The sequence below is a fragment of the Cucurbita moschata genome, unplaced genomic scaffold (genome assembly GCF_002738365.1).
Source record: "Cucurbita moschata cultivar Rifu unplaced genomic scaffold, Cmos_1.0 Cmo_Scf00080, whole genome shotgun sequence".
NCBI lineage: Eukaryota > Viridiplantae > Streptophyta > Magnoliopsida > Cucurbitales > Cucurbitaceae > Cucurbita > Cucurbita moschata.
In genome coordinates, this window is record NW_019268596.1 from 307781 (window position 1) to 333049 (window position 25269).

Sequence of the window (25269 nt, forward strand, 5' to 3'; positions counted from 1 at the left end):
AAAAAAAAAAAAACTCATGCATTGCTCACGTGCACAGAAGGTCGTGCATGCACGAGTACATATGCGCCTCTAGAGAAAACATGCATTGCACTCTTGAAAGGTGGTGCGTTCTCATTGGCACGTAGGGATCAAATCGGGTCGAGGTTGTTGGATCAGGTACATGGTTTCCAGGTATTATTCGAGTTGAATGCAAACGATCAGGTTGCGGTCTCGGGTTATCCTCATAGTTGTAGCGTGTCACAATCCTATATTTTTAATCGTACGACATAACATCTCGACACACTCATGACAAGTATTTAGGTTTGCCCATGCATATTGAATACAACTTGTACAGAATCTAAGCTTGTTCGAACACACACGTCGCCCGTGTGTGCATGCTCAATCATCTGCGACCTTAACTAACTTGCTTCTATACTAGGTCAAGCCATGCAACACAACCTTGCCTCTACTCAGAGTAAAGGTCATTCATATGTGTTGTTGCATCTTGATTTTGCATTTTGGTTCCTGGCATGACCTTCATGTCATGATGTCATCCTAAGTCCCATGATGCCATCGACATCGTAGCTTACTCAAACATGTCAATCGATGCTAAAACCATGTTTCGCTCATATTGTCTAGGCCACTCAAATATCAATCCATCCAAGCTCTATTGAGGCATTGCACCCTCCCATATCCATGTCATATAATTTATTGACTTCATACCAAATAGCGTGTGCATATACAAACCTCCGACACATGGGTGAGGGCGCAGTGTCGGTACACTCATGTTGTCCAGCACTGTCCTTGAAAGACGTATTTTTAAGCAAGTCACTTAAGACATTAGTCTTGCAACGCTCCCTCTCACTGTGACACAAGTATATGCTACATGGTAGCTTGCTTAGGCCATATGGTTAAGGGTGGTAGAGAGCTGACACCATATCTCCCCCTAAAGTGCATTTTCAGGCCTTTTTTTGTCGAGTAGGAGTAAGCATGATTTTGACGAATAGTCATATGGTCTCATGGAGCGCATGTCTAGTGTCCGATTTACACCCAAATTTGGTGACCTTTCATGTTTCATATGGAAAGATTTCATTCTAGACCCACATGCCCAAACTTCTTTTGGAACCCTCTCGGGGCCCTACCCGACCATTTATCAAACCTATCTTTTTTTCTCATGTCCACATCATTGCCTCTATTTTTCATATGCCTCAATTTGGCTTTAATGAAGATCTCTTTAGTGTGTTAGATGATTCACCATCCTCCTCGGTCGACTCACGGCACTCATCTCTTGGCACTCTTGTGACTGGATGGGCACCATTTGAGGGTCACTGCTTCGTCTATCATTATATGAGGGTCAAAACCTACTCTTTTCGTAGTATTGTTGTGAAATTCTCCTCCACTTAAACTAGTCATCATCCTTGATGACTTTCCCAGAGACACAATCGGTCCATGGATTTTCGTGAGCTTTAGGGATACGATTTTCTTTTCATACTTATAAAGTACAAGCTAGAGCTAATAGCAAAAGCAAAGTGAGTGGAGAGCCACTACTATCTGTTCCTATTTAGTTTAGTTTCCTAATTTTCTAGCCCGGTCACCTTCCTCGTATCCCTTATGCTCAGGAGTGGGATCCATGGTGACCCTGATAAATGTCAATCTGACATTCTTTTTCTCTTATCAATTTTTTATTTTCCTCACAATTTTACAAATTTTTCTATTGTCTTTAAATTTTTATATTTTCTTATACATCACTCGAATATACTTAGTTCCGTCACCAAATTTGTAATGTTTGAATCATCTTTCCAGTAAAAATTATTTTCATACAATTTCATTAACTACGAAGAGAAATAAACTCATTCAAAACTGCTTGGAGAATGATTTGACTGAGAAGAATGCGAGTCAGAGATGCGAGTCGCAACTAGAAGTTGCTAAACGTGTCGATTGAATATAACCATCTTAATGCCCCTAATTTTCATGTTTAATTAGAGATGTCACCACATGCATGCCTTTAATAGCATATGTGAAAATTTAAAATAAAATATTTTTAAACAAAGTCATGGATTTACAGGTTAATTTAAAAGCAAAAATTATAAATAACTTAATATTTGAATACGAAAATAAAAAAGCCACCTATCCACTACTAAATGAAAAGCCAATGCATACTACTACCCTATCTTGACTTCCATGGTCATTCCAGCATTCACTGTCATCTGTGCAGAGACGTTTTACCTTTACCTGAAAAATAAGGGTAGATCGTGGCTAGAGTATTTTAAGAAATACTCAGTAAATCACTCCACTATTAGGATTAGTGATGCAATCACTCGCATATAATGATGGGACTTATCATTTAAAACTATCACATGGTCTTGAGCTCTTTCCAATTTTGGGCCGGGTTTGATGTGTTGTATTTTCCCTCAGATAGCTCACACACATAGACCCACTAGGCAGGCTCTTATACGCACCCCTTGGGCCTTTCTTGGTTGGGCACAATGCGCTAACGCGTTGCCCGATGCCACAGAAAAGGAAAGTCTTGCATGATATCAAGAACATAAATATCAAAGGTACGCATTCGTACTAACATAGAATAATGGGAAAGTATCCCGATACGTTACATACATACATGCATGAGGTCCCCATGATTTACATTCATAGCATTAACATCATTTCATTTCTCCTTTTATCCATGACATAGTACATACATGCATCATGTATACATGGCAGTCGTCACATAATCCATCAAATATCTTTGCATGGCAAGACATAACAAGACATACATAACATTTCATTTCATTCACAATATGGCGTAATGGATATCACATGCATACATAGCCAATCATCATATGTCATTACATAGAACACATACACATAGCATAAATAATATGGTGCATGCAGGGTCCATGGAGAATGCACAATCATACATCATTCAATTATCTAACTGCAAAAGGTCCCCCACCTGATTAAAAGTTTTTGTCACCAATTTATCCTTCATCAAAGTTCAATTTTGTTCTTTGACATCCAAGTCAACCTATGTGAGCCCATTACTTCAATTTCAAGTTCAAATTTGTGCAAAACTATTTCTCTACCTTTTTTACAATGACCCTTGTATTAGACTTCAAGATTTAAGGACTTCGGAAGAACTACATGACTAAAATACGAGTACATTATGGATATGCCTAAAAGTAGATGCACCAGTTGTCTAGTGGTAGAATAGTACCATGCCACGTTACAGACCTAAGTTTGATTCTCGCCTGGTGCATCTTGAAGATTAGCTATGATGATATTAGTGCATAATGTTCAAACTTCGGTTTGTTACAATATATCACTTAAATATATAGATTTCACTAGTAGCACTATGGAGCTTTTTTTTTTTTTTTTTTAATCAAGTGGTAAAAGTTAAGGGCTTCAAAAGAAGTGCATGACCAAAATATGAGTACCTTATGGAGTACCCTGCCACGATACGGACTCGAGTTCGATTCTCGGCTGGTGCATCTTGAAGATTAGCTATGATGATGTTAGTGCATAATGTTCAAACTTGTGTTTGTTACAATATATCATTTAAATTTATAGATTTCACGAGTAGCGCTATGGAGCTTTTATTTTTGAAATCAAGAAGTGAAATTAAAAGTTAAGGGCTTCGGAAGAATTGCATGACCAAAGTACGAGTACATTATGGATATGCCTAAAGGTAGATGCACCAGTGGTCTAGTGGTAGAATAGTACTGTAATGCCCGAATTTTTAGATAAATAAATAAAAAATAAAAATAACAACATAGGGGCAAAAGGGTCATTTTGCCCATACTCTTACCGGGTATAGTTGTTTGGGCTCTAAGAAGAAAGAGAAAAGAAAAAAAAGAAAAGAATAGAAAAGAATACGAGTTCATTATGGATATGCCTAAAGGTAGATGCACTAGTGGTCTAGTGGTAGAATAGTACTGTAATGCCCGAATTTTTAGATAAATAAATAAAAAATAAAAATAACAACATAGGGGCAAAAGGGTCATTTTGCCCATACTCTTACCGGGTATAGTTGTTTGGGCTCTAAGAAGAAAGAGAAAAGAAAAAAAAGAAAAGAATAGAAAAGAATACGAGTTCATTATGGATATGCCTAAAGGTAGATGCACTAGTGGTCTAGTGGTAGAATAGTACTGTAATACCCGAATTTTTAGATAAATAAAAAAAAATAACAACATAGGGGTAAAAGGGTCATTTTGCCCATACTCTTACCGGGTCTAGTTGTTTGGGCTCTAAGAAGAAAGAGAAAAGAAATGAAAAGAAAAGAGAGAAAGGAGAAAGGAGAAAGAGAAGAAGTTAGGGTTTTGGGAGAGAGGAAGAGCAGAGATGACAAATTGCCGTTTGAGATCGAATCCAAGGCAAGAAACTTCGAAGCAATACTTCTCTCGGTGCTGGAAAAGGAGTTTGGGTGGTGGATTCACTCATTTCGGCAAGAAAATTCGAGAACGGACAAAGTAAGGTTCCTAACTTCTTGTTTCGATTTTATCTAGATCTAAGGAGTTTCTTGAGCGTTAGATCTGGAGTTTTTGAGGTTATAAAATAAGATTCACATAGGTTTCTTGAAGTTCCTGAACGAGAATCGGAGTTTAGTCGGACTTCAGGTAAACCAATCGAAAACAGAAAATGTGAGTTTTTCCGTATCTTTGAACGGCCTTAACTCATCCTGTGCTCAAGGAAAAAAGAAAGAAAAAATATATTGTAGAAGTAGAATATGAGACCTCCAATGTTCTTGAAGAAACTTTGTTGATATGGATTACGGATTGAAAGATAAGAAAATCTAAAGAAAATAGATTGAAAACGCTAATCTGGAAATTGAAACACACGTAGGAGAGAGAAAATGTCGGCCGGCGTATGGAGGAGAGAGGTGGAACTGTGATCGACACATGGCAAACTGCGGCTGGAGAGGCGTGCCCCACAGGCTAGGCGACACGCATCAGGGCACGGATTCAGGTCAACCCGAGTCCGATCTGGCGCTCCGCATGCGAACAGAACCGCAGCAGACCGCTCCGCTTCGACCGTCCGAACCGACCCATCTCGAACCGTGACTGTACAGAATGGAGCACGTGGGTATGCGCGCGTAGTACACCTCCCAGAGCGCCTCAGTCACGCGTGAGTGAACTTTTTCCCTCCGTTCGACCTCCGTTTGCTTGTTTTTCGCCCCGATTCCAACTCTGATTCTATTTTTATGTGAATTAGGATCTATCAAGGAAATTCCATAATTTTTGGATCTTTTCCGGCAAATAAAATCGAACTTGGGAAGGCACACGTCAACCATGTAAGTAGCCATTTGGAATCCCACGAGCAGTACTTGTAGGAATCGCTAAGAACAAGCATGCATGCTACCACCCGTTAACTTAGCTAACCGGACCTAGCATATTAGTATGGAAACTGCGAAAATGAAATGATTAAGGAAAGCTAGATATGAAATGTTTATTAAATCTGTTTTGATTGAGATTCTGATAAAGTATGTATGCATAAGGAGGATGGGAAACTTGTGAAATCTGCTCTAGGTGAAGATGAACGTTATCTTCCCGTTGAGCATGTTTGTTAATATTGCATGAACTGTTGCGTGTGAACTCGTATGCATGATGATTGCTTGTGTTATCTTTCTTGTTGAATAGGAAGGAATTATGAGTGTGGATTAGGGTGCTTGTGACTAAGTAGGCTAGACGAGATCCTAGAATGGGAGACCTCTAGAACACCGTGCATATAGACCCGCAAAATGATTACTGGAAGATTTAGAGCCCAGAATTCCAAACCCGATAGGTTTGCGAGACCAGGCACGAGAATCCTAGAGATGCATGAAACCAAGTCTAAGCCACCAAGTTCCACCCTAGAAAGAATAATAGGTCACCACGGTAACTGTAGGTAGCCCGCTAGAGTTGAGCAGTGTGGATAGTGTCATCAGAACCTCCACTTCCCTCTCTGTTTCGATACCGTACCGTTGAGACAGAGCTCCGGTACGAAGATCATTGAACTTGGAAGATCTGGATAGGGAAGTGTGACTGGTGCCCAGACCTAGTTGTTATAGCTAAGGGGTCTTCTGAACAGGACTCCTGAACCGTAGAAACCCATCCCTGAGTAGGGGACGTGGAGCCACGTAGGATGACTCAGTTGCTGACCAGCACATAGGGGATCGCACCCTGAATTTAGTCGATGTATGGTCCCGTGTGAGGGTCGTCAGCTAACCTCCATGGATGATGTTAAAAAAGAGTCACGTATTCAGATCTAGCCATACGATCCCCTCAGATTTACTTATGAGGTCGTGCCTCACCTTAGAACACTGATCATTTCACTGCTTAAGATGAGCAAGCCTCCTAAGATACAAAAAAGAGAGTTGTAGCGGGATTCGTACTCACTAGAACCCAGAGATAAGACCGTGAATACCTATTAAGATAAGGATGCGAAAAGAGCCTACAAGTAGGTTGCTTACTGAGTATATTTTAATAGTCACTCCTTTCTCCCCTTTTTTTTTCACGTACCAGTAGATAAGTGGGAGGTGTTCGAGAGCTGCACTGTCACAGAGGGGTGTCGTTCTGGAGCGTCAGTCCCTTGTCGGTCTTTTAGAGTCCTTTGTCCGTTTTCATATTTAGAGTCTTTTGTATTTCATTTTATATTTGTAATTCCTATTTGTAACCTTTGACTTTGATTTTATATTTAATTTTGGTGTCCTTGATTTCCTTTTCTTGTTTTAAATTTTGCCGAACTTTTACCTTCTATTTTATTTTCTTTTCTTTTTTATTTGTTTTCGATTTCGTCTTTTTAGTCACAATTCGATCTTTCGAAGCCTCGAAATTCGAGTCGTGACAGATTGGTATCAGAGCAGTCGGGTTTTTTATTCTGTAGACTTTTTCCTAGGATAGAGATTCGTACACCTCTGTGACTCAGCTCGACGACATACCTCGTCGCGACCAGGTAAGCAGTCTAACCTTATTTAGTAGGTTATGATATAATGTAACGTCAGTAAGAACTTGATGTATGTTTTGGGTTAACGCTTTAGGATGTTAAAAGTGAACATTCCCTCTATATGTTGATGCAAGATTCGAGTTATTGTGAGGAGGCTGAGAGGGGTCATGTTTTAGCTTACTACCTTAGGAAGACAGAAAGGTGACTCCGCAGAGTCCGTGACGTCCAACCCATAGAAATGTACATGAAACTTTTAAGGCCCTGGACGAGATGATATATATATGACCTAGCCTCCCATGACCATAATTCTAGATGTCAAGCATGCCTCCGTGGAGATCACGTAGTAGGCCTAGATAGTATAGAGTTGTCTTGGTGCAAACCACATAGTAGACCCAGACAATATCGTTCTTATAAGTAAGGGCGGCCACTGTAGGAATTAAGCACCCCTCAAGCAAACTATTTTCACGAGTGAGTTTGGTTAAGTTGGAAGTCGAGAGATAAGATTCACCAACAGAGAGGGTGAAGCTATGGAGGCCCTGTAGCTTCAAGGTTGGTTAGAGTCTTCATGATATAAGTTCAGGTTTATGGACTTCTATAAGTGAGATGTGCGCTTTTATACCACTAATGAGTCATGGGGTGTAGAATATTCCTACTAAAGGATTACCTCATAGATGACAAGTCGCTTTGGACCTTGGTGGAGAGGACCAAGTTCAAAAGCAGTACGTGGTTATCAGGACCATCAAACTGTGTTCTAACCTATCCTTTGGTCAGGGCATGTATGCTCACAAGGTGAAGGATGTGGAACTGTCAAGGTAGTCCAGCGAACCTCAAGGTTGAGAACAGCAAGAAAAGAGGTCAAGCTGTGGTCATGCCTTCGCCATCTGAAGGAAGAAAGTCCAGATGGGTGTTAATAAGAACCAACCCTTGTGTAGGTGATCCGGACTACAAAGAGTAGAACTCCAGTTTCATACACGAGTCTAATGCCAAACTNCAATTTTTTATTTTCCTCACAATTTTACAAATTTTTCTATTGTCTTTAAATTTTTATATTTTCTTATACATCACTCGAATATACTTAGTTCCGTCACCAAATTTGTAATGTTTGAATCATCTTTCCAATAAAAATTATTTTCATACAATTTCATTAACTACGAATAGAAATAAACTCATTCAAAACTGCTTGGAGGATGATTTGACTGAGAAGAATGTGAGTCAGAGATGCGAGTCGCAACTAGAAGTTGCTAAACATGTCGATTGAATATAACCATCTTAATGCCCCTAATTTTCATGTTCAATTAGAGATGTCACCACATGCATGCCTTTAATAGCATATGTGAAAATTTAAAATAAAATATTTTTAAACAAAGTCATGGATTTACAGGTTAATTTAAAAGCAAAAATTATAAATAACTTAATATTTATTTTTAAACAAAGTCATGGATTTACAGGTTAATTTAAAAGCAAAAATTATAAATAACTTAATATTTGAATACAAACAAAGTCATGGATTTACAGGTTAATTTAAAAGCAAAAATTATAAATAACTTAATATTTGAATACCAAAATAAAAAAGCCACCTATCAACTACTAAATGAAAAGCCAATGCATACTACTACCTTATCTTGACTTCCATGGTCATTCCAGGATTCACTATCATTTGTGCAGAGACGTTTTACCTTTACCTGAAAAATAAGGGTAGATCGTGGCTAGAGTATTTTAAGAAATACTCAGTAAATCACTCCACTATTAGGATTAGTGATGCAATCACTCGCATATAATGATGGGACTTATCATTTAAAACTATCACATGGTCTTGAGCTCTTTCCAATTTTGGGCCGGGTTTGATGTGTTGTATTTTCCCTCACATACCTCACACACATAGACCCACTAGGCAGGCTTGTGTACGCACCCCTTGGGCCTTTCTTGGTTGGGCACAATGCGCTAACGCGTTGCCCGATGCCACAGAAAAGGAAAATCTTGCATGATATCAAGAACATAAATATCAAAGGTACGCATTCGTACTAACATAGCATAATGGGAAAGTATCCCGATACATTACATACATACATGCATGAGGTCCCCATGATTTACATTCATAGCATTAACATCATTTCATTTCTCCTTTCATCCATGACATAGTACATACATGCATCATGTATACATGGCAGTCGTCACATAATCCATCAAATATCTTTGCATGGCAAGACATAACAAGACATACATAATATTTCATTTCATTCACAATATGGCGTAATGGATATCACATGCATACATAGCCAATCATCATATGTCATTACATAGAACACATACACATAGCATAAATAATATGGTGCATGCAGGGTCCATGGAGAATGCACAATCATACATCATTCAATTATCTAACTGCAAAAGGTCCCCCCACCTGATTAAAAGTTTTTGTCACCAATTTATCCTTCATCAAAGTTCAATTTTGTTCTTTGACATCCAAGTCAACCTATGTGAGCCCATTACTTCAATTTCAAGTTCAAATTTGTGCAAAACTATTTCTCTACCTTTTTTACAATGACCCTTGTATCAGACTTCAAGATCTAAGGACTTCGGAAGAACTACATGACTAAAATACGAGTACATTATGGATATGCCTAAAGGTAGATGCACCAGTTGTCTAGTGGTAGAATAGTACCCTGCCACGTTACAGATCTAAGTTTGATTCTCGCCTGGTGCATCTTGAAGATTAGCTATGATGATATTAGTGCATAATGTTCAAACTTCGGTTTGTTACAATATATCACTTAAATATATAGATTTCACTAGTAGCACTATGGAGCTTTTTTTTTTTTTTTTTTTTTAAGTGGTGAAAGTTAAGGGCTTCAAAGGAACTGTATGACCAAAATATGAGTACCTTATGGAGTACCCTGCCACGATACGGACCCGAGTTCGATTCTCGGCTGGTGCATCTTGAAGATTAGCTATGATGATGTTAGTGCATAATGTTCAAACTTGTGTTTGTTACAATATATCATTTAAATTTATAGATTTCACGAGTAGCGCTATGGAGCTTGACCAAAGTACGAGTACATTATGGATATGCCTAAAGGTAGATGCACCAGTGGTCTAGTGGTAGAATAGTACTGTAATGCCCGAATTTTTAGATAAATAAATAAAAAATAAAAATAACAACATAGGGGCAAAAGGGTCATTTTGCCCCTACTCTTACCGGGTATAGTTGTTTGGGCTCAAAGAAGAAAGAGAAAAGAAAAAAAAGAAAAGAATAGAAAAGAATACGAGTTTATTATGGATATGCCTAAAGGTAGATGCACTAGTGGTCTAGTGGTAGAATAGTAATGTAGTACCCAAATTTTTAGATAAATAAAAAAAAAATAACAACATAGGGGCAAAAGGGTCATTTTGCCCATACTTTTACCGGGTCTAGTTGCGTGGGCTCTAAGAAGAAAGAGAAAAGAAAAGAAAAGAAAAGAGAGAAAGGAGAAAGAGAAGAAGTTAGGGTTTTGGGAGAGAGGAAGAGCAGAGATGACAAATTGCAGTTTGAGATCGAATCCAAGGCAAGAAACTTCGAAGCAATACTTCTCTCGGTGCTGGGAAAGGAGTTTGGGTGGTGGATTCACTCATTTCGGCAAGAAAATTCGAGAACGGACAAAGTAAGGTTCCTAACTTCTTGTTTCGATTTTATCTAGATCTAAGGAGTTTCTTGAGCGTTAGATCTGGAGTTTTTGAGGTTATAAAATAAGATTCACATAGGTTTCTTGAAGTTCCTGGACGAGAATCAGAGTTTAGTCGGACTTCAGGTAAACCAATCGAAAACAGAAAATGTGTGTTTTTCCGTATCTTTGAACGACCTTAACTCATCCTATGCTCAACGAAAAAATAAAGAAAAAATATATTGTAGAAGTAGAATATGAGACCTCCAATGTTCGTGAAGAAACTTTGTTGATATGGATTACGGATTGAAAGATAAGAAAATCTGAAGAAAATAGATTGAAACACTAATCTGGAAATTGAAACACACGCAGGAGAGAGAAAACGTCGGCCGGCGTATGGAGGAGAGAGGTGGAACTATGATCGACACATGGCGAACTGCGGCTGGAGAGGCGTGCCCCATAGGCTAGGCGACACGCATCAGGGCACGGATTCAGGTCAACCCGAGTCCGATCTGGCGCTCCGCATGCGAACAGAACCGCAGCAGACCGCTCCGCTCCGACTCGTCCGAACCGACCCATCTCGAACCGTGACTATACAGAATGGAGCACGTGGGTACGTGCGCGTAGTACACCCCCTAGAGTGCGTCAGTCACGCGTGAGTGAACTTTTTCCCTCCGTTCGACCTCCGTTTGCTTGTTTTTCGCCCCGATTCCAACTCTGATTCTATTTTTATGTGAATTAGGATCTATCAAGGAAATTCCATAATTTTTGGATCCTTTTCCAGCAAATAAAATCGAACTTGGGAAGGCACACGTCAACCATGTAAGTAGTCATTTGGATTCCCACGAGCAGTACTTGTAGGAATCGCTAAGAACAAGCATGCATGCTACCACCCGTTAACTTAGCTAACCGGACCAAGCATATTAGTATGGAAACTGCAAAAATGAAATGATTAAGGAAAGCTAGATATGAAATGTTTATTAAATCTGTTTTGATTGAGATTCTGATAAAGTATGTATGCATAAGGAGGATGGGAAACTTGTGAAATCTGCTCCAGGTGAAGATGAACGTTATCTTCCCGTTGAGCATGTTTGTTAATATTGCATGAACTGTTGCGTGTGAACTCTTATGCATGATGATTGCTTGTGTTATCTTTCTTGTTGAATAGGAAGGAATTATGAGTGTGGATTAGGGTGCTTGTGACTAAGTAGGCTAGACGAGATCCTAGAATGGGAGACCTCTAGAACACCGTGCATATAGACCCGCGAAATGATTACTGGCAGATCTAGAGTCCAGAATTCCAAACCCGATAGGTTTGTGAGACCAGGCACGAGAATCCTAGAGATGCATGAAACCAAGTCTAAGCCACCAAGTTCCACCCTAGAAAGAATAATAGGTCACCACGGTAACTGTAGGTAGCCCGCTAGAGTTGAGCAGTGTGGATAGTGTCATCAGAACCTCCACTTCCCTCTCTGTTCTGATACCGTACCGTTGAGACAGAGCTCCGGTACAGAGATCATTGAACTTGGAAGATCCGGATAGGGAAGTGTGACTGGTGCCTAGACCTAGTTGTTATAGCTAAGGGGTCTTCTGAACAGGACTCCTGAACCGTAGAAACCCATCCCTGAGTAAGGGACGTGGAGCCACGTAGGATGACTTAGTAGCTGACCAGCACATAGGGGGTCGCACCCTGAATTTAGTTGATGTATGGTCCCGTGTGAGGGTCGTCAACTAACCTCCATGGATGATGTTAAAAAAGAGTCACGTATTCAGATCTAGCCATACGATCCCCTCAGATTTACTTATGAGGTCGTGCCTCACCTTAGAACACTGATCATTTCACTGCTTAAGATGAGCAAGCCTCCTAAGATACAAAAAAGAGAGTTGTAGCGGGATTCGTACTCACTAGAACCCAGAGATAAGACCGTGAATACCTATTAAGATAAGGATGCGAAAAGAGCCTACAAGTAGGTTGCTTACTGAGTATATTTTTATAGTCACTCCTTTCTCCCCTTTTTTTTTTCACGTACCAGTAGATAAGTGGGAGGTGTTCGAGAGCTGCACTGTCACAGAGGGGTGTCATTCTGGAGCGTCAGTCCCTTGTCGGTCTTTTAGAGTCCTTTGTCCGTTTTTATATTTAGAGTCTTTTGTATTTCATTTTATATTTGTAATTCCTATTTGTAACCTTTGACTTTGATTTTATATTTAATTTTGGTGTCCTTGATTTTCTTTTCTTGTTTTAAATTTTGCCGAATTTTTACCTTCTATTTTATTTTCTTTTCTTTTTTATTTGTTTTCGATTTCGTCTTTTTAGTCACGATTCGGTCTTTCGAAGCCTCGAAATTCGAGTCGTGACAGATTGGTATCAGAGCAGTCGGGTTTTTTATTCTGTAAACTTTTTCCTAGGATAGAGAGTCGTACACCTCTGTGACTCAGCTCGATGACATACCTCGTCGCGACCAAGTAAGTAGTCTAACCTTATTTAGTAGGTTATGATATAATGTAACGCCAGTAAGAACTTGATGTATGTTTTGGGTTAACGCTTTAGGATGTTAAAAGTGAACATTCCCTCTATATGTTGATGCAAGATTCGAGTTATTGTGAGGAGGCTGAGAGGGGTCATGTTTTAGCTTACTGCCTTAGGAAGACAGAAAGGTGACTCCGCAGAGTCCGTGATGTCCAACCCATAGAAATGTACATGAAACTTTTAAGGCCCTGGACGAGATGATATATCTATGACCCAGCCTCCCATGACCATAATTCTAGATGTCAAGCATGCCTCCGTGAAGATCACGTAGTAGGCCTAGATAGTATAGAGTTGTTTTGGTGCAAACCACATAGTAGACCCAGACAATATCGTTCTTACAAGTAAGGGCGGCCACTGTAGGAATTAAGCACCCCTCAAACAAACCATTTTCACGAGTGAGTTTGGTTAAGTTGGAAGTCGAGAGATAAGATTCACCAATAGAGAGGGTGAAGCTATGGAGGCCCTGTAGCTTCAAGGTTGGTTAGAGTCTTCATGATATAAGTTCAGGTTTATGGACTTCTATAAGTGAGATGTGCGCTTTTATACCACTAATGAGTCATGGGGTGTAGGATATTCCTACTAAAGGATTACCTCATGGATGACAAGTTGCTTTGGACCTTGGTGGAGAGGACCAAGTTCAAAAGCAGTACGTGGTTATCAGGACCATCAAACTGTGTTCTAACCTATCCTTTGGTCAGGGCATGTATGCTCACAAGGTAAAGGACGTGGAACTGTCAAGGTAGTCCAGCGAACCTCAAGGTTGAGAACAGTAAGAAAAGAGGTCAAGCTATGGTCATGCCTTCGCCATCTGAAGGAAGAAAGTCCAGATGGGTGTTAATAAGAACCAAGCCTTGTGTAGGTGATCCGGACTACAAAGAGTAGAACTCCAGTTTCATACACGAGTGTAATGCCAAACTTGTGAAGCATTCTTAGGTAAAGGTAGAACCTCCAAACAACATGATTTTGGAAATTACTTGAAGGATAGTGAGATGGTGACTTGTAAACAGGTAAGACTAGCAGAGACAGGATATATGTCTTAGAGAAGACACTAGACGTAGCACCCTCGAAGTTCAAAGGAGGCTAGCTACTAAACAAGAGTTTTCAGAGAGTTCCCTAGGATCCTGTACAAGAACTTGAAAGGTTCACGTGTTCGAAAAGAGCCAATGATGGGATATCACTATGAGGGAAAATGTGACTAGCTTAGTCATAAAAGATACTACAGGGGCTGCATCTTAAAGATTAGCTTATGGATATGCCTATTCTCGGTTGGTGCATCTTAAAGATTAGCTATGATGATACTAGTCCATAATGCTCAAACTTGGGTTTTACCACCCTGCCACGGTACAGACCCGAGTTTGATTCTCGGTTGGTGCATCTTAAAAATTAGCTATGATGATATTAGTCCATAATGCTCAAACTTGGGTTTGTCACAATATCATTTAAATTTATAGATTTCACGAGTCTATCTAGTTTTTTTTTCTAAATCAAGAGGTGAAACTAAAAGTTAAGGGCTTTGGAAGAACTGCATGACCAAAATACGAGTACGTTATGGATCTACCTACTGGTAGATGCACCAGTGGTCTAGTGATAGAATGGTACCCTACCACGATACAGACCAAAGTTCGATTCTCAACTCTTGCATATTGAATGAAGATTAGCTATAATGATGTTGTTAGTGCATAATGTTCAAACTTGGTTTTGTCACAATATCAATTAAAAATAACATGAGAGGTGAAACTAAATAATGTTCAAACTTGGTACACTATCGAGCTCATAACATGAGTTTAAATAATGCCCTTGTCTAACATAAGGATCATTAAAAATAACATGAATGCAACTACCTTAACTTTGGTTCCTTGGCATTCAAAGCGACGTTGTCATCTGTAAATGGGTGTCTTACCTTTACTTGAAAATAAGAGTAGCACGTGGTTTGAGTACTTTAATAAATACCCAGTAAGTAACGTCACTGTTAGGGTCAGAAAATGAATCACGTGTAATATAGTTGGACCTATCCTTTTATAAATGTATTGTGACATGGGTTTGGACTTTTCTTTTCAGTCCGAACAGGGTTGGATATGTTGTACTATCCTACACAAGACCCATGAATGTGCACATTGGCCACTAGGAATTCATGGCAAGGAATTGGCCGGGATTAGATTCTCCATTTATTATTCTCTAAAAAAAATAGTCATTTTAAATAAATTTGTTAATGTATAATATAAACAATGAATTGGTTTTGATCCTAGAAATTGAAGTAGAACCACCTCACTCTAAATTAAACTCATTTCATCTAGTCTATTAAAAACAATAAAAACTTAATCTATGCCTAAATTATAACATAAAATTTGATAACATAATTTTCAAATCTAAAAAAAACACCACAAAAATAGTGATTAGTTTTCCCAAAGTCATAAATTAATAGTTGAATCAACAATAATGACTGGGAATGAGATAAAAATAAAGCAACCCTAATGACATAAATAAATGAGTTCAATTTGCGAAAATAATAATAATAATAATAATAAATAAAAAAAAAAAAACTAATCCAAACGTAAAAGAAATTTGTTATTACATAAATCAAATAAATGAAAAACACATTCAACCCACCCAAGCTTGGAAGACATAAAACTCATTGGAGTTTGGAATGGAAAATATATAGATTTCTTCATCTTTAGAAACATATAAAACTTGGAAATGAAACTTAAAATATCTCTCTTTGAGGCCGGCGGGAACAAGAGGGGTTAAGGGAGCTAATCCAATTTTTTGAGTGCACACAGATCTAGATCTTTAATTGTTGCTCATGATATTGAGGTGCACAGCCTACAGAAAAAATACTAACCGAGATTTACTTGTAAATATTTCTGGTTGTAATGCCCTAATCTTAATTTGGTTCACTCATGCATGCTTGTTAGGGAGATATTCATATTGATTACCTACCGCATAGAACACATTCTAAAAATCCCCTTTGTCATCTCTGTGCATTGTTGAGGTCCACTAGGTTGTTAAGAGGACTAGGTAGCTTCATGCTAACTTTCACTTTCAGGCTACCTGACTCCTCAAGTTTTCTTAGTTATTGTTGACCTCCGCTCACAATCATAAGGTACTCAGTCTACTAGAGGCATCCTGACCTAGGTTATCGTCCAGCCAACCTAACTCTAGCGCCCTAATCTCATCTCTGAGCAGAAAAGCATGCTCTATAAAGAGAACACACAATCAACCTCATGGAGCTAAACATACAATATCATGCACTCATACAAGCTCAACGGAGAGGTAAAATCCATCAATGGCTCGAAGCACAGATTAAAATAACCCATTCTCCATTCTAGCATAACGAAAAATATTAAAACCGACATGCATCATAAATTCTTATCCGGGTGGTATTTTGGCAATTTTATATAACATACTTGCATATTCATTTAGAAACGTCATTCCAAGGTTTTAAACATGCATATTCTAACTACCTAAGGTAAGATATGCTTGTATGCTTGGGATCCAGACAAGTATTACTTGAGAAAATTGTGATGGCTATGCATGTCTTCTCAAACTATTTTTTTTTTATTATTATTATTGTATCTTAAGAGCTCTGAAATTTCTGAGATTATTCTACTAGATCATAATTCAATTTATAATAGGGTTAGTATCAAAATTAGAGTTAAAAATAATGGAATGGAGGTCAAACGATTAAAAAAAAAAAAAAAAAACTCATGCATTGCTAACGTGCACAGAAGGTTGTGCATGCACGAGTACATATGCGCCTCTAGAGAAAACATGCATTACACTCTTGGCAGGTGGTGTGTTCTCATTGGCACGTAGGGATCAAATCGGGTCGGGGTTATTGGATCAAGTACATGGTTTCCAGGTATTATTCGAGTTGAATGCAAACGATCAAGTTGCGGCCTCGGGTTCTCCTCATAGTTGTAGCATGTCACAATCCTATATTTTTAATCATACGACATCACGATCTCAACACGCTCATGACAAGTATTTAGGTTTGCTTATGCATATTGAACACAACTTGTGCAGAATCTAAGCTTGTTCGAACACACACGCCGCCCGTGTGTTAATGCTCAATCATCTGCGACCTTAACTAACTTGCTTCTATACTAGGCCAAACCATGCAACACAACCTTGCCTCTACTCAGAGTAAAGGTCATTCATATGTGTTGTTGCATCTTGATTTTGCATCTTGGTTCCTGGCATGACCTTCATGTCATGATGCCATTCTAAGTCCCATGATGCCATAGACATCGTAGCTTACTCAGACATGTCAATCGAGGATGAAACCGTGTTTCGCTCATATTGTCTAGGCCACTCAAATATCAATCCATCCAAGCTCTATTGAGGCATTGCACCCTCCCATATCCATGTCATATAATTTATTGACTTCATACCAAATAGCCTGTGCATATACAAACCTTCGACACATGGGTGAGGGCGCAGTGTCGGTACACTCATGTTGTCCAACACTGTCCTTGAAAGACATATTTTAAAGCAAGTCACCTAAGACACTAGTCTTGCGACGCTCCCTCTCACTGTGACACAAGTATATGCTACATGGTAGCTTGCATAGGCCATATGGTTAGGGGTGGTAGAGAGCTGACACCATACCTCCCCCTAAAGTGCATTTTCAGGCCTTTTTTGTCGAGTAGGAGTAAGCATGATTTTGACGAATAGTCATATGGTCTCATGGAGCGCATGTCTAGTGTCCGATTTACACCCAAATTTGGTGACCTTTCATGTTTCATATGGAAGGATTTCATTCTAGACCCACATGCCCAAACTTCTTTTGGAACCCTCCCGGGGCCCTACCCGACCCTTTATCAAACCTATCTTTGTTTCTCATGTCGACATCATTGCCTCTGTTTTTCATATGCCTCAATTTGGCTTTAATGAAGATCTCTTTGGTGTGTTAGATGATGCACCATCCTCCTCGGCCACATCATGGCACTCATCCGTCTTGGCACTCTTGCGACTGGATGGGCACCATTTGAGGGTCACTGCTTCGTCTATCGTTATATGAGGGTCAAAACCTACTCTTTTTGTAGCATTGTTGTGAAATTCTCCTCCACTTAAACTATTCATCATCCTTGATGACTTTCTCAGAGACACAATCGGTCCATGGATTGTGACTCTCTCTCTCACTTAATCTCAGTATCCTTGATGACGATCCAAACTTCAGATTGCCTGCGAATGAACCCGTTGGAAATAACATGCTTCAGAATGAATACGGAAACTACGCACTACTTATGAACTATCCAACTTACGGATCTATTCTTGGTCTCCGAGTCTTGCAACATAAGCACAAAAACAATTGTCTAATGGTTGTGGACTATCCCACCATGGCCTCCCTCGCCCTTCTCTCGAACTCTAACCGAGACTCACAAGAAAAACCATGATCAAATTAGCTAGTGTTGGCATATCCATACCTATGTTAGGAGCGCACCCTAGATATGGTCACCTTTGCCACAACACTCATATTCTTTTAGTCACACATAACGGTGCACCCTTTGGGTGAGGCTTTTAAGACAACCATGGCATAAACCCATATGGTAGCAAAGTCTAGAAGGTTGTAACACATTCCCATATTGGCACTAGACTTCAACCAACTCCCACTAACCATCTTCATATGTCAATCGCTTCCTTGACACTTATTTGGTCTTCGTGCAGCTTCATTTATTGTAGTGTTTCTCAAAGACATTAAACTTAACTCATTCATGTGTGCTAATTTCGTTATGTTTAACTTCAAAATAGGTCTCAACCTTATGTGAAACCTTTTTTTTTCTCAGAAAAATGAATGAATAATGAACAAGTAATAATTTTACACTATTTAGTAAAATTCTCTTCTCATCAAAAATATTTCCTTATTGAAAGAGAAGTAGCAAAGTCGCTTTACCGTGGAAGAAGGAAAAGTCAAGCAGTTTCATCCCAAACATTCTCGAACTCTCATTGGGCTTATGAAATTTTTCACACCGAAAGGTGGCTATAGTCATTACTTCAATAAAGTCATTTCGACACAAGCTCACGAAAACAATATTAAAAACTTTTTGTAGCATTAGAGAAGGGAGGTTTCTTAGGGTCACCATGGATCCCACTCCTGAGCATAAGGGATACGAGGATGGTGACCGGGCCTAGGAAATTAGGAACAGATAGTAGTGGCTCTCCACTCACTTTACTTTTGCTATTAGCTCTAGCTTGTACTTTATAAGTATGAAAAGAAAATCGATTAGCGTTGCTTAGCTGCTACCTACTTTCTTTCTAGTAGCAGCTAAGCTTCAGGATTTTTTTTTTTTTTTTTTTTTTAAACCACATAGCTCAGTTGGTACTCTCTTCTTCAGCGAATGGTGCTCTCCACCACTCTTGTGAAGTTACCTACCTTAAGTATTATGCAGTCTCGTGGAGCGTCAGTTCGGTGTCCGATTAACACCAAATTTGGCAAGGTTTCATATTTCGTATGAAAAGACTTCACTCTAAAGTTGCATGAACAAACTTCTTTAGGAAACCCGACTTTCAAGGTTGACTTTCAAGGTTAAGGTTGAGGGTGCTACTAGGCCATTATATAGCCTATCTTTGTCCCTCATATTGACATCGTTACCTTGGTGTTGCTTATGCCCAAGCTTGGTTTCAAAGCACAACGGTTCAATGTTTGTCTTCTCTTATTGAGTGGCACGTGTCCTCTGTCAGGCTTGATACACTACGCCTCCCTTGCACCTGATAAATGTCAATCTACGATTCTTTTTCTACGAGTGAGTTATGGATATGCCTAAAGGTAGATGCACCAGTTGTCTAGTGGGAGAATAGTACCCTACCAAGGTACAGACCTAAGTTTGATTCTCGGCTGGTGCATCTTGAAGATTAGCTATGATGATATTAGTGCATAATGTTCAAACTTCGGTTTGTTACAATATATCATTTAAATTTATAGATTTCACAAGTAGCACTATGGAGTATTTTTTTTTTAAAATCGAGTGGTGAAACTAAAAGTCAAGGGCTTCAGAAGAACTGCATGACCAAAATACGAGTACTTTATGGAGTACCACGCCATGATACGGACCTGAGTTCGATTCTCGACTGATGCATCTTGAAGATTAGCTATGATGATATTAATGCATAATGTTCAAACTTGTGTTCGTTACAATTTATCATTTCAATTTATAGATTTCACAAGTAACGCTATGGAGCTTTTATTTTTTAAATCGAGAGGTGAAACTAAAAGTTAAGGGCTTCGGAAGAACTATATGACCAAAATACGAGTTTATTATGGATATGCTTAAAGATAGATGCACCAGTGGTCTAGTGGTAGAATAGTACCCTACCGCGGTACAGACCCGAGGGTTCGAATCTTGGTTGGTGCATCTTGAAGATTAGCTATTTGATTATTAATGCAGAAGAACTACATGACCAAAATATGAGTACCTTATGGATATGCCTATTCTCGGTTGGTGCATCTTAAAGATTAGCTATGATGATATTAGTCCATAATACTCAAAGTTGGGTCTTACCACCCTGCCACAGTACAGACTCGAGTTTGATTCTCGGTTGGTGCATCTTAAAGATTAGCTATGATGATATTAGTCCATGCTCAAACTTGGGTTTGTCACAATATTATTTAAATTTATAGATTTCACAAGTAGAACTATCCAGCTTTTTTTTTCTTCTAAATCAAGAGGTGAGACTAAAAGTTAAGGGCTTCAGAAGAACTGCATGACCAAAATATGAGTACGTTATGGATATGTCTACTGGTAGATGCACCACTAGTCTAGTGATAGAATGGTACCCTGCCACGATACAGACTAGAGTTCGATTCTCGGCTCTTGCATCTTGAATGAAGTTTAGATATGATGATAATTAGTGCATAATGTTTAAACTTCGGTTTGTTTCAATATATCATTAAATTTATAGATTTCACGAGTAGCACTATGGAGCTGTTTTTTTTTTTTTTTTAAATCGCAAGGTGAAGCTATAAGTTAAGGGCTTCGGAAGAACTGCATGACCAAAAGACGAGTACGTTATGGATATGCCCAAAGGTACATGCACTAGTGGTCTAGTGGTATAAATAGTACCCTTCCACAATACAGACCAGAGTTTGATTCTCGATTGGTGCATCAGATTAGCAATGATGATATTAGTGCATAATGTTCGAACTTGGTTTTTTCATAATATCCACAATAGTACCTTGCCACGATAAAGACCCGAGTTTGATTCTCTGCTGCTGGTGCATCTTGAACATTAGCTATGATGATATTCGTGCATAATGTTCAAACTTCGGTTTGTTACAATATTCTTTAAATTTATAGATTTCACGAGTAGCACTATGGAGCCTTATTTTTTAAATCGAGTGGTGAAACTAAAAATTAAGGTCTTTAGAAGAACAACATTACCAAAATACGAGTCCATTATGGATATGCCTAAAGGTAGATGCACCAGTGGTCTAGTGGTGTTATAGTACCCTGCCACGTTATAGACTTGAGTTAGATTCTCGGCTGGTACATCTTGAAGATTTGCTATGATGATATTAGTGCATAATGTTCAAACTTGGGTTTTTTTACACAATATATCATTTAAATTTATAGATTTCACGAGTAGCACTATCGAGCTTTTTATTTTTAAATTGAGAGGTGAAACAAAAAGTGGCTTCGGAAGAATTACATGACCAAAATACGAGTATGTTATGGATGTGCTTAAAGGTAGAGGAATCAATAGTCTAGTGGTATAATAATACCCTACCACAGTATAGCCTCAAGTTCGATTCTCCACTGATGCATCTTGAAAATTAGCTATGATGATAATAGTGCATAATGTTTAAACTTCGGTTTTTTTAACAATATATCATTTACATTTATAGATTTCACGAGTAGCACCATGGAGCTATTTTTTTTTTTTAAATCGAGAGGTGAAACTAAAAGTTAAGGGATTCAGAAGAACTTCATGACCAAAATACGAGTACGTTATGGATATGCCTAAAGGTGGATGCACCAGTGGTCTAGTGGTAGAATAGTACCTTACCACGATGTAAACCCAAATTCAATTCTCGGCTCTTGCATCTTTAAGATTAGCTATGATGCTATTAGTGCATAATGTTCAAACTTGGGTTTGTTACAATATATCATTTAACTTTATAGATTTCACGAGAGGTGAAACCAAAAGTTAAGGGCTTCAGAAGAACTGCATGACAAAAATATGTGTACTTTATGGAGTACCCTACCTCGATACGGACCCGAGTTCAATTCTCGGCTTGTGCATCTGGAAGATTAGCTATGATGATATTAGTGCATAATGTTCAAACTTGGGTTTGTCACAATATCGTTTATATTTATAGATTTCACGAGTAGCACTATCGAGCTTTTTTTTTTAAATCGTGAGGTGAAAATAGGAGCTAAGGGCTTCAGAAGAATTGCATGACCAAAATATGAATAAGTTATGGATATGCCTGAAGGTACATGCTCTAGTGGTCTCGTGGTAGAATAGTACCGTGCCACGGTATAGACCTGATTTCGATTCTCGGCTGGTGGTGCATCTTGAAGATTAACAATGATGATATTGTGCATAATGTTCAAACTCAAACTTAGGTTTGTCACAATATCGTTCATATTTATAGAATTTACGAATAGCACTATCGAACCTTTTCTTTTTTTAAATCGTGAGGTGAACATAAAAGTTAAGTGCTTCAGAAGAACTGCTTCATTTTTATAGAATTTACGAATAGCACTATCGAACTTTTTCGTTTTTTAAATCGTGAGGTGAACATAATAGTCAAGGGCTTCAGAAGAACTGCATGACCAAAATATGAGTAAGTTATGGATATGCCAGAAGTTACATGCACCAGTGGTCTAGTGGTAGAATAGTACCCTGCCACGGTACAGCCCTGAGTTCGATTCTCGGCTGATGCATCTTGAAGATTTGCAATGATGATATTAATGCATGATGTTCAAACTTGGGTTTGTCACAATATTGTGTTTATATTTATAGAATTTACGAGTAGCACTATCGAACTTTTTCTTTTTTTAAATCGTGAGGTGAACATAAAAGTTAAGGGCTTCAGAAGAACTGCATGACCAAATTACGAGTAAGTTATGGATATGCGTGAAGGTACATGCACCACGGTACAAACACGAGTTTGATTCTCGGCTGGTGCATCTTGAAGATTTGCAATGATGATATTAATGCATGATGTCCAAACTTGGGTTTGTCACAATATCGTTTATATTTATAGAATTTGCACAATATCGTTTATATTTATAGAATTTACGAGTAGCACTATCGAGCTTTTTCTTTTTTTTAAATCGTGAGGTGAAACTAAAAGCTAAGGGCTTCAGAAGAATTGCATGACAAAAATACGAGTAAGTTATGGATATGCCTGAAGTTACATGCACTAGTGGTCTAGTGGTAGAATAGTACCCTGCAACGGTACAAACTCGAGTTCGATTCTCGATTGATGCATCTTGAAGATTTGCAATGATGATATTAATGCATGATGTTCAAACCTGGGTTTGTCACAATATTGTTTATATTTATAGAATTTACGAGTAGCACTATCGAACTTTTTCTTTTTTTAAATCGTGAGGTGAAAATAAAAGTTAAGGGCTTCAGAAGAACTGCATGGCCAAATTACGAGTAAGTTATGGATATGGGTGAAGGTACATGCACCAGTGGTCTAGTGGTAGAAAAGTACCATGCCACGGTACAAACCCGAGTTTGATTCTCAGCTGGTATTTGCAATGATGATATTAATGCATGATGTTCAAACTTGGGTTTGTCACAATATCGTTTATATTTATAGAATTTACGAGTAGCACTAGAGAGCTTTTTCTTTTTTTAAATCGTGAGGTGAAACTAAAAGCTAAGGGCTTAAGAAGAATTGCATGACAAAAATACGAGTAAGTTTTGGATATGCTTAAGGGTACATGCACTAGTGGTCTAGTGGTAGAATAGTACCCTGCAACGATACAGACCTGAGTTCAATTCTCGACTAATGCATGACAATATATTTTATATTTATAGAATTTACGAGTAGCACTATCGAACTTTTTCTTTTTTTAAATCGTGAGGTGAACATAAAAGTTAAGGGATTCAGAAGAACTGCATGACCAAATTACAAGTAAGTTATGGATATGCGTGAAGGTACATGCACCAGTGGTCTGGTGGTAGAATAGTACCATGCCACGGTACAAACCCGAGTTTGATTCTCGGCTGGTGCATCTTGAAGATTTGAAATGATGATATTAATATATGATGTTCAAACTTGGGTTTTGATGTTCAAACTTGGGTTTGTCACAATATCGTTTATATTTATAGAATTTACGAGTAGCACTATCGAGCTTTTTCATTTTTTAAATCGTGAGGTGAACATAAAAGTTCAGGGCTTCAGAAGAACTGCATGACCAAAATATGAGTAAGTTATGGATATGCCTGAAGGTACATGCACTAGTGGTCTTGTGGTAGAATAGTACCCTGCCACGATGTAGACCCAGATTTGATTCTCGGCTCTTGCATCTTGAATTTTAGCTATGATTATTATATTAGTGCATAATGTTCACACTTGGGTTTGTTACAATATATCATTTAACTTTATAGATTTCACGAGTGTCGAGTTTTTTGTTTTTAAATCGAATGGTGAAACAAAAAGTTAAAGGGCTTCAGATGAGGAGAAACTAAGAGTTAAGGGCTTCAGAATAACTGCATGACCAAAGTACGAGTAAGTTATGAATATGCCTCAAGGTACATGCACTAGTGACCTAGTGGTAGAATAGTACTCTGCCGCGGTACAGACCCAAGTTTGATTCTCGGCTGATGCATCTTGAAGATTGGCAATGATGATATTAGTGCATGATGTTCAAACTTGGGTTTGTCACAATATCGTTTATATTTATAGAATTTACGAGTAGCACTATCGAGCTTTTTCTTTTTTTAAATCGTGAGGTGAAACTAAAAGTTAAGGGCTTCAGAAGAACTACATGACAAAAATACGAGTACGTTATGGATATGCCTGAAGGTACATGCACCAGTGGTCTAGTGGTAGAATAGTACCCTGCCACGATGTAGACCCGAATTCAATTCTCGGCTCTTGAAGATTAGCTATGATTATTATATTAGTGCATAATGTTCAAAATTGGGTTTGGTACAGATGTGAAACAAAAAGTTAAGGGCTTCAGAAGAACTGCAGGACCAAAATATGTGTATTGTATGGAGTACCTTGCCACGATACGGACCTGA

The 25269-nt window shown here is 38.5% G+C and overlaps 1 protein-coding gene and 1 non-coding gene across 2 annotated transcripts; both read left to right on the top strand.

Annotated features, from left to right (window-relative positions):
- The first annotated feature begins 10362 nt into the window (after positions 1 to 10362).
- On the top strand, positions 10363 to 11323 carry LOC111438658. The gene is made up of 4 exons (XM_023076528.1): positions 10363 to 10532; positions 10633 to 10679; positions 10905 to 11187; positions 11275 to 11323. The coding sequence occupies exons 1-4, from the start codon at positions 10405 to 10407 to the stop codon at positions 11321 to 11323; spliced, it is 507 nt and encodes a 168-aa protein (XP_022932296.1). The 5' UTR covers positions 10363 to 10404.
- An 11552-nt stretch (positions 11324 to 22875) lies between these two features.
- On the top strand, positions 22876 to 22946 carry TRNAG-GCC. Its single transcript has one exon. It is a non-coding gene; the product is annotated as a tRNA-Gly (tRNA).
- Positions 22947 to 25269: the final 2323 nt, after the last annotated feature.

Bases quoted from the DNA above. Each gene is read 5' to 3' on its own strand.
- LOC111438658 (XM_023076528.1), top strand. From the start codon at position 10,405: ATGACAAATTGCAGTTTGAGATCGAATCCAAGGCAAGAAACTTCGAAG. The intron at 10,680-10,904 runs GTAAACCAATCG...AAACACACGCAG, and splicing joins AGAGTTTAGTCGGACTTCAG to GAGAGAGAAAACGTCGGCCG. The intron at 11,188-11,274 runs GTGAGTGAACTT...TATGTGAATTAG, and splicing joins CTAGAGTGCGTCAGTCACGC to GATCTATCAAGGAAATTCCA.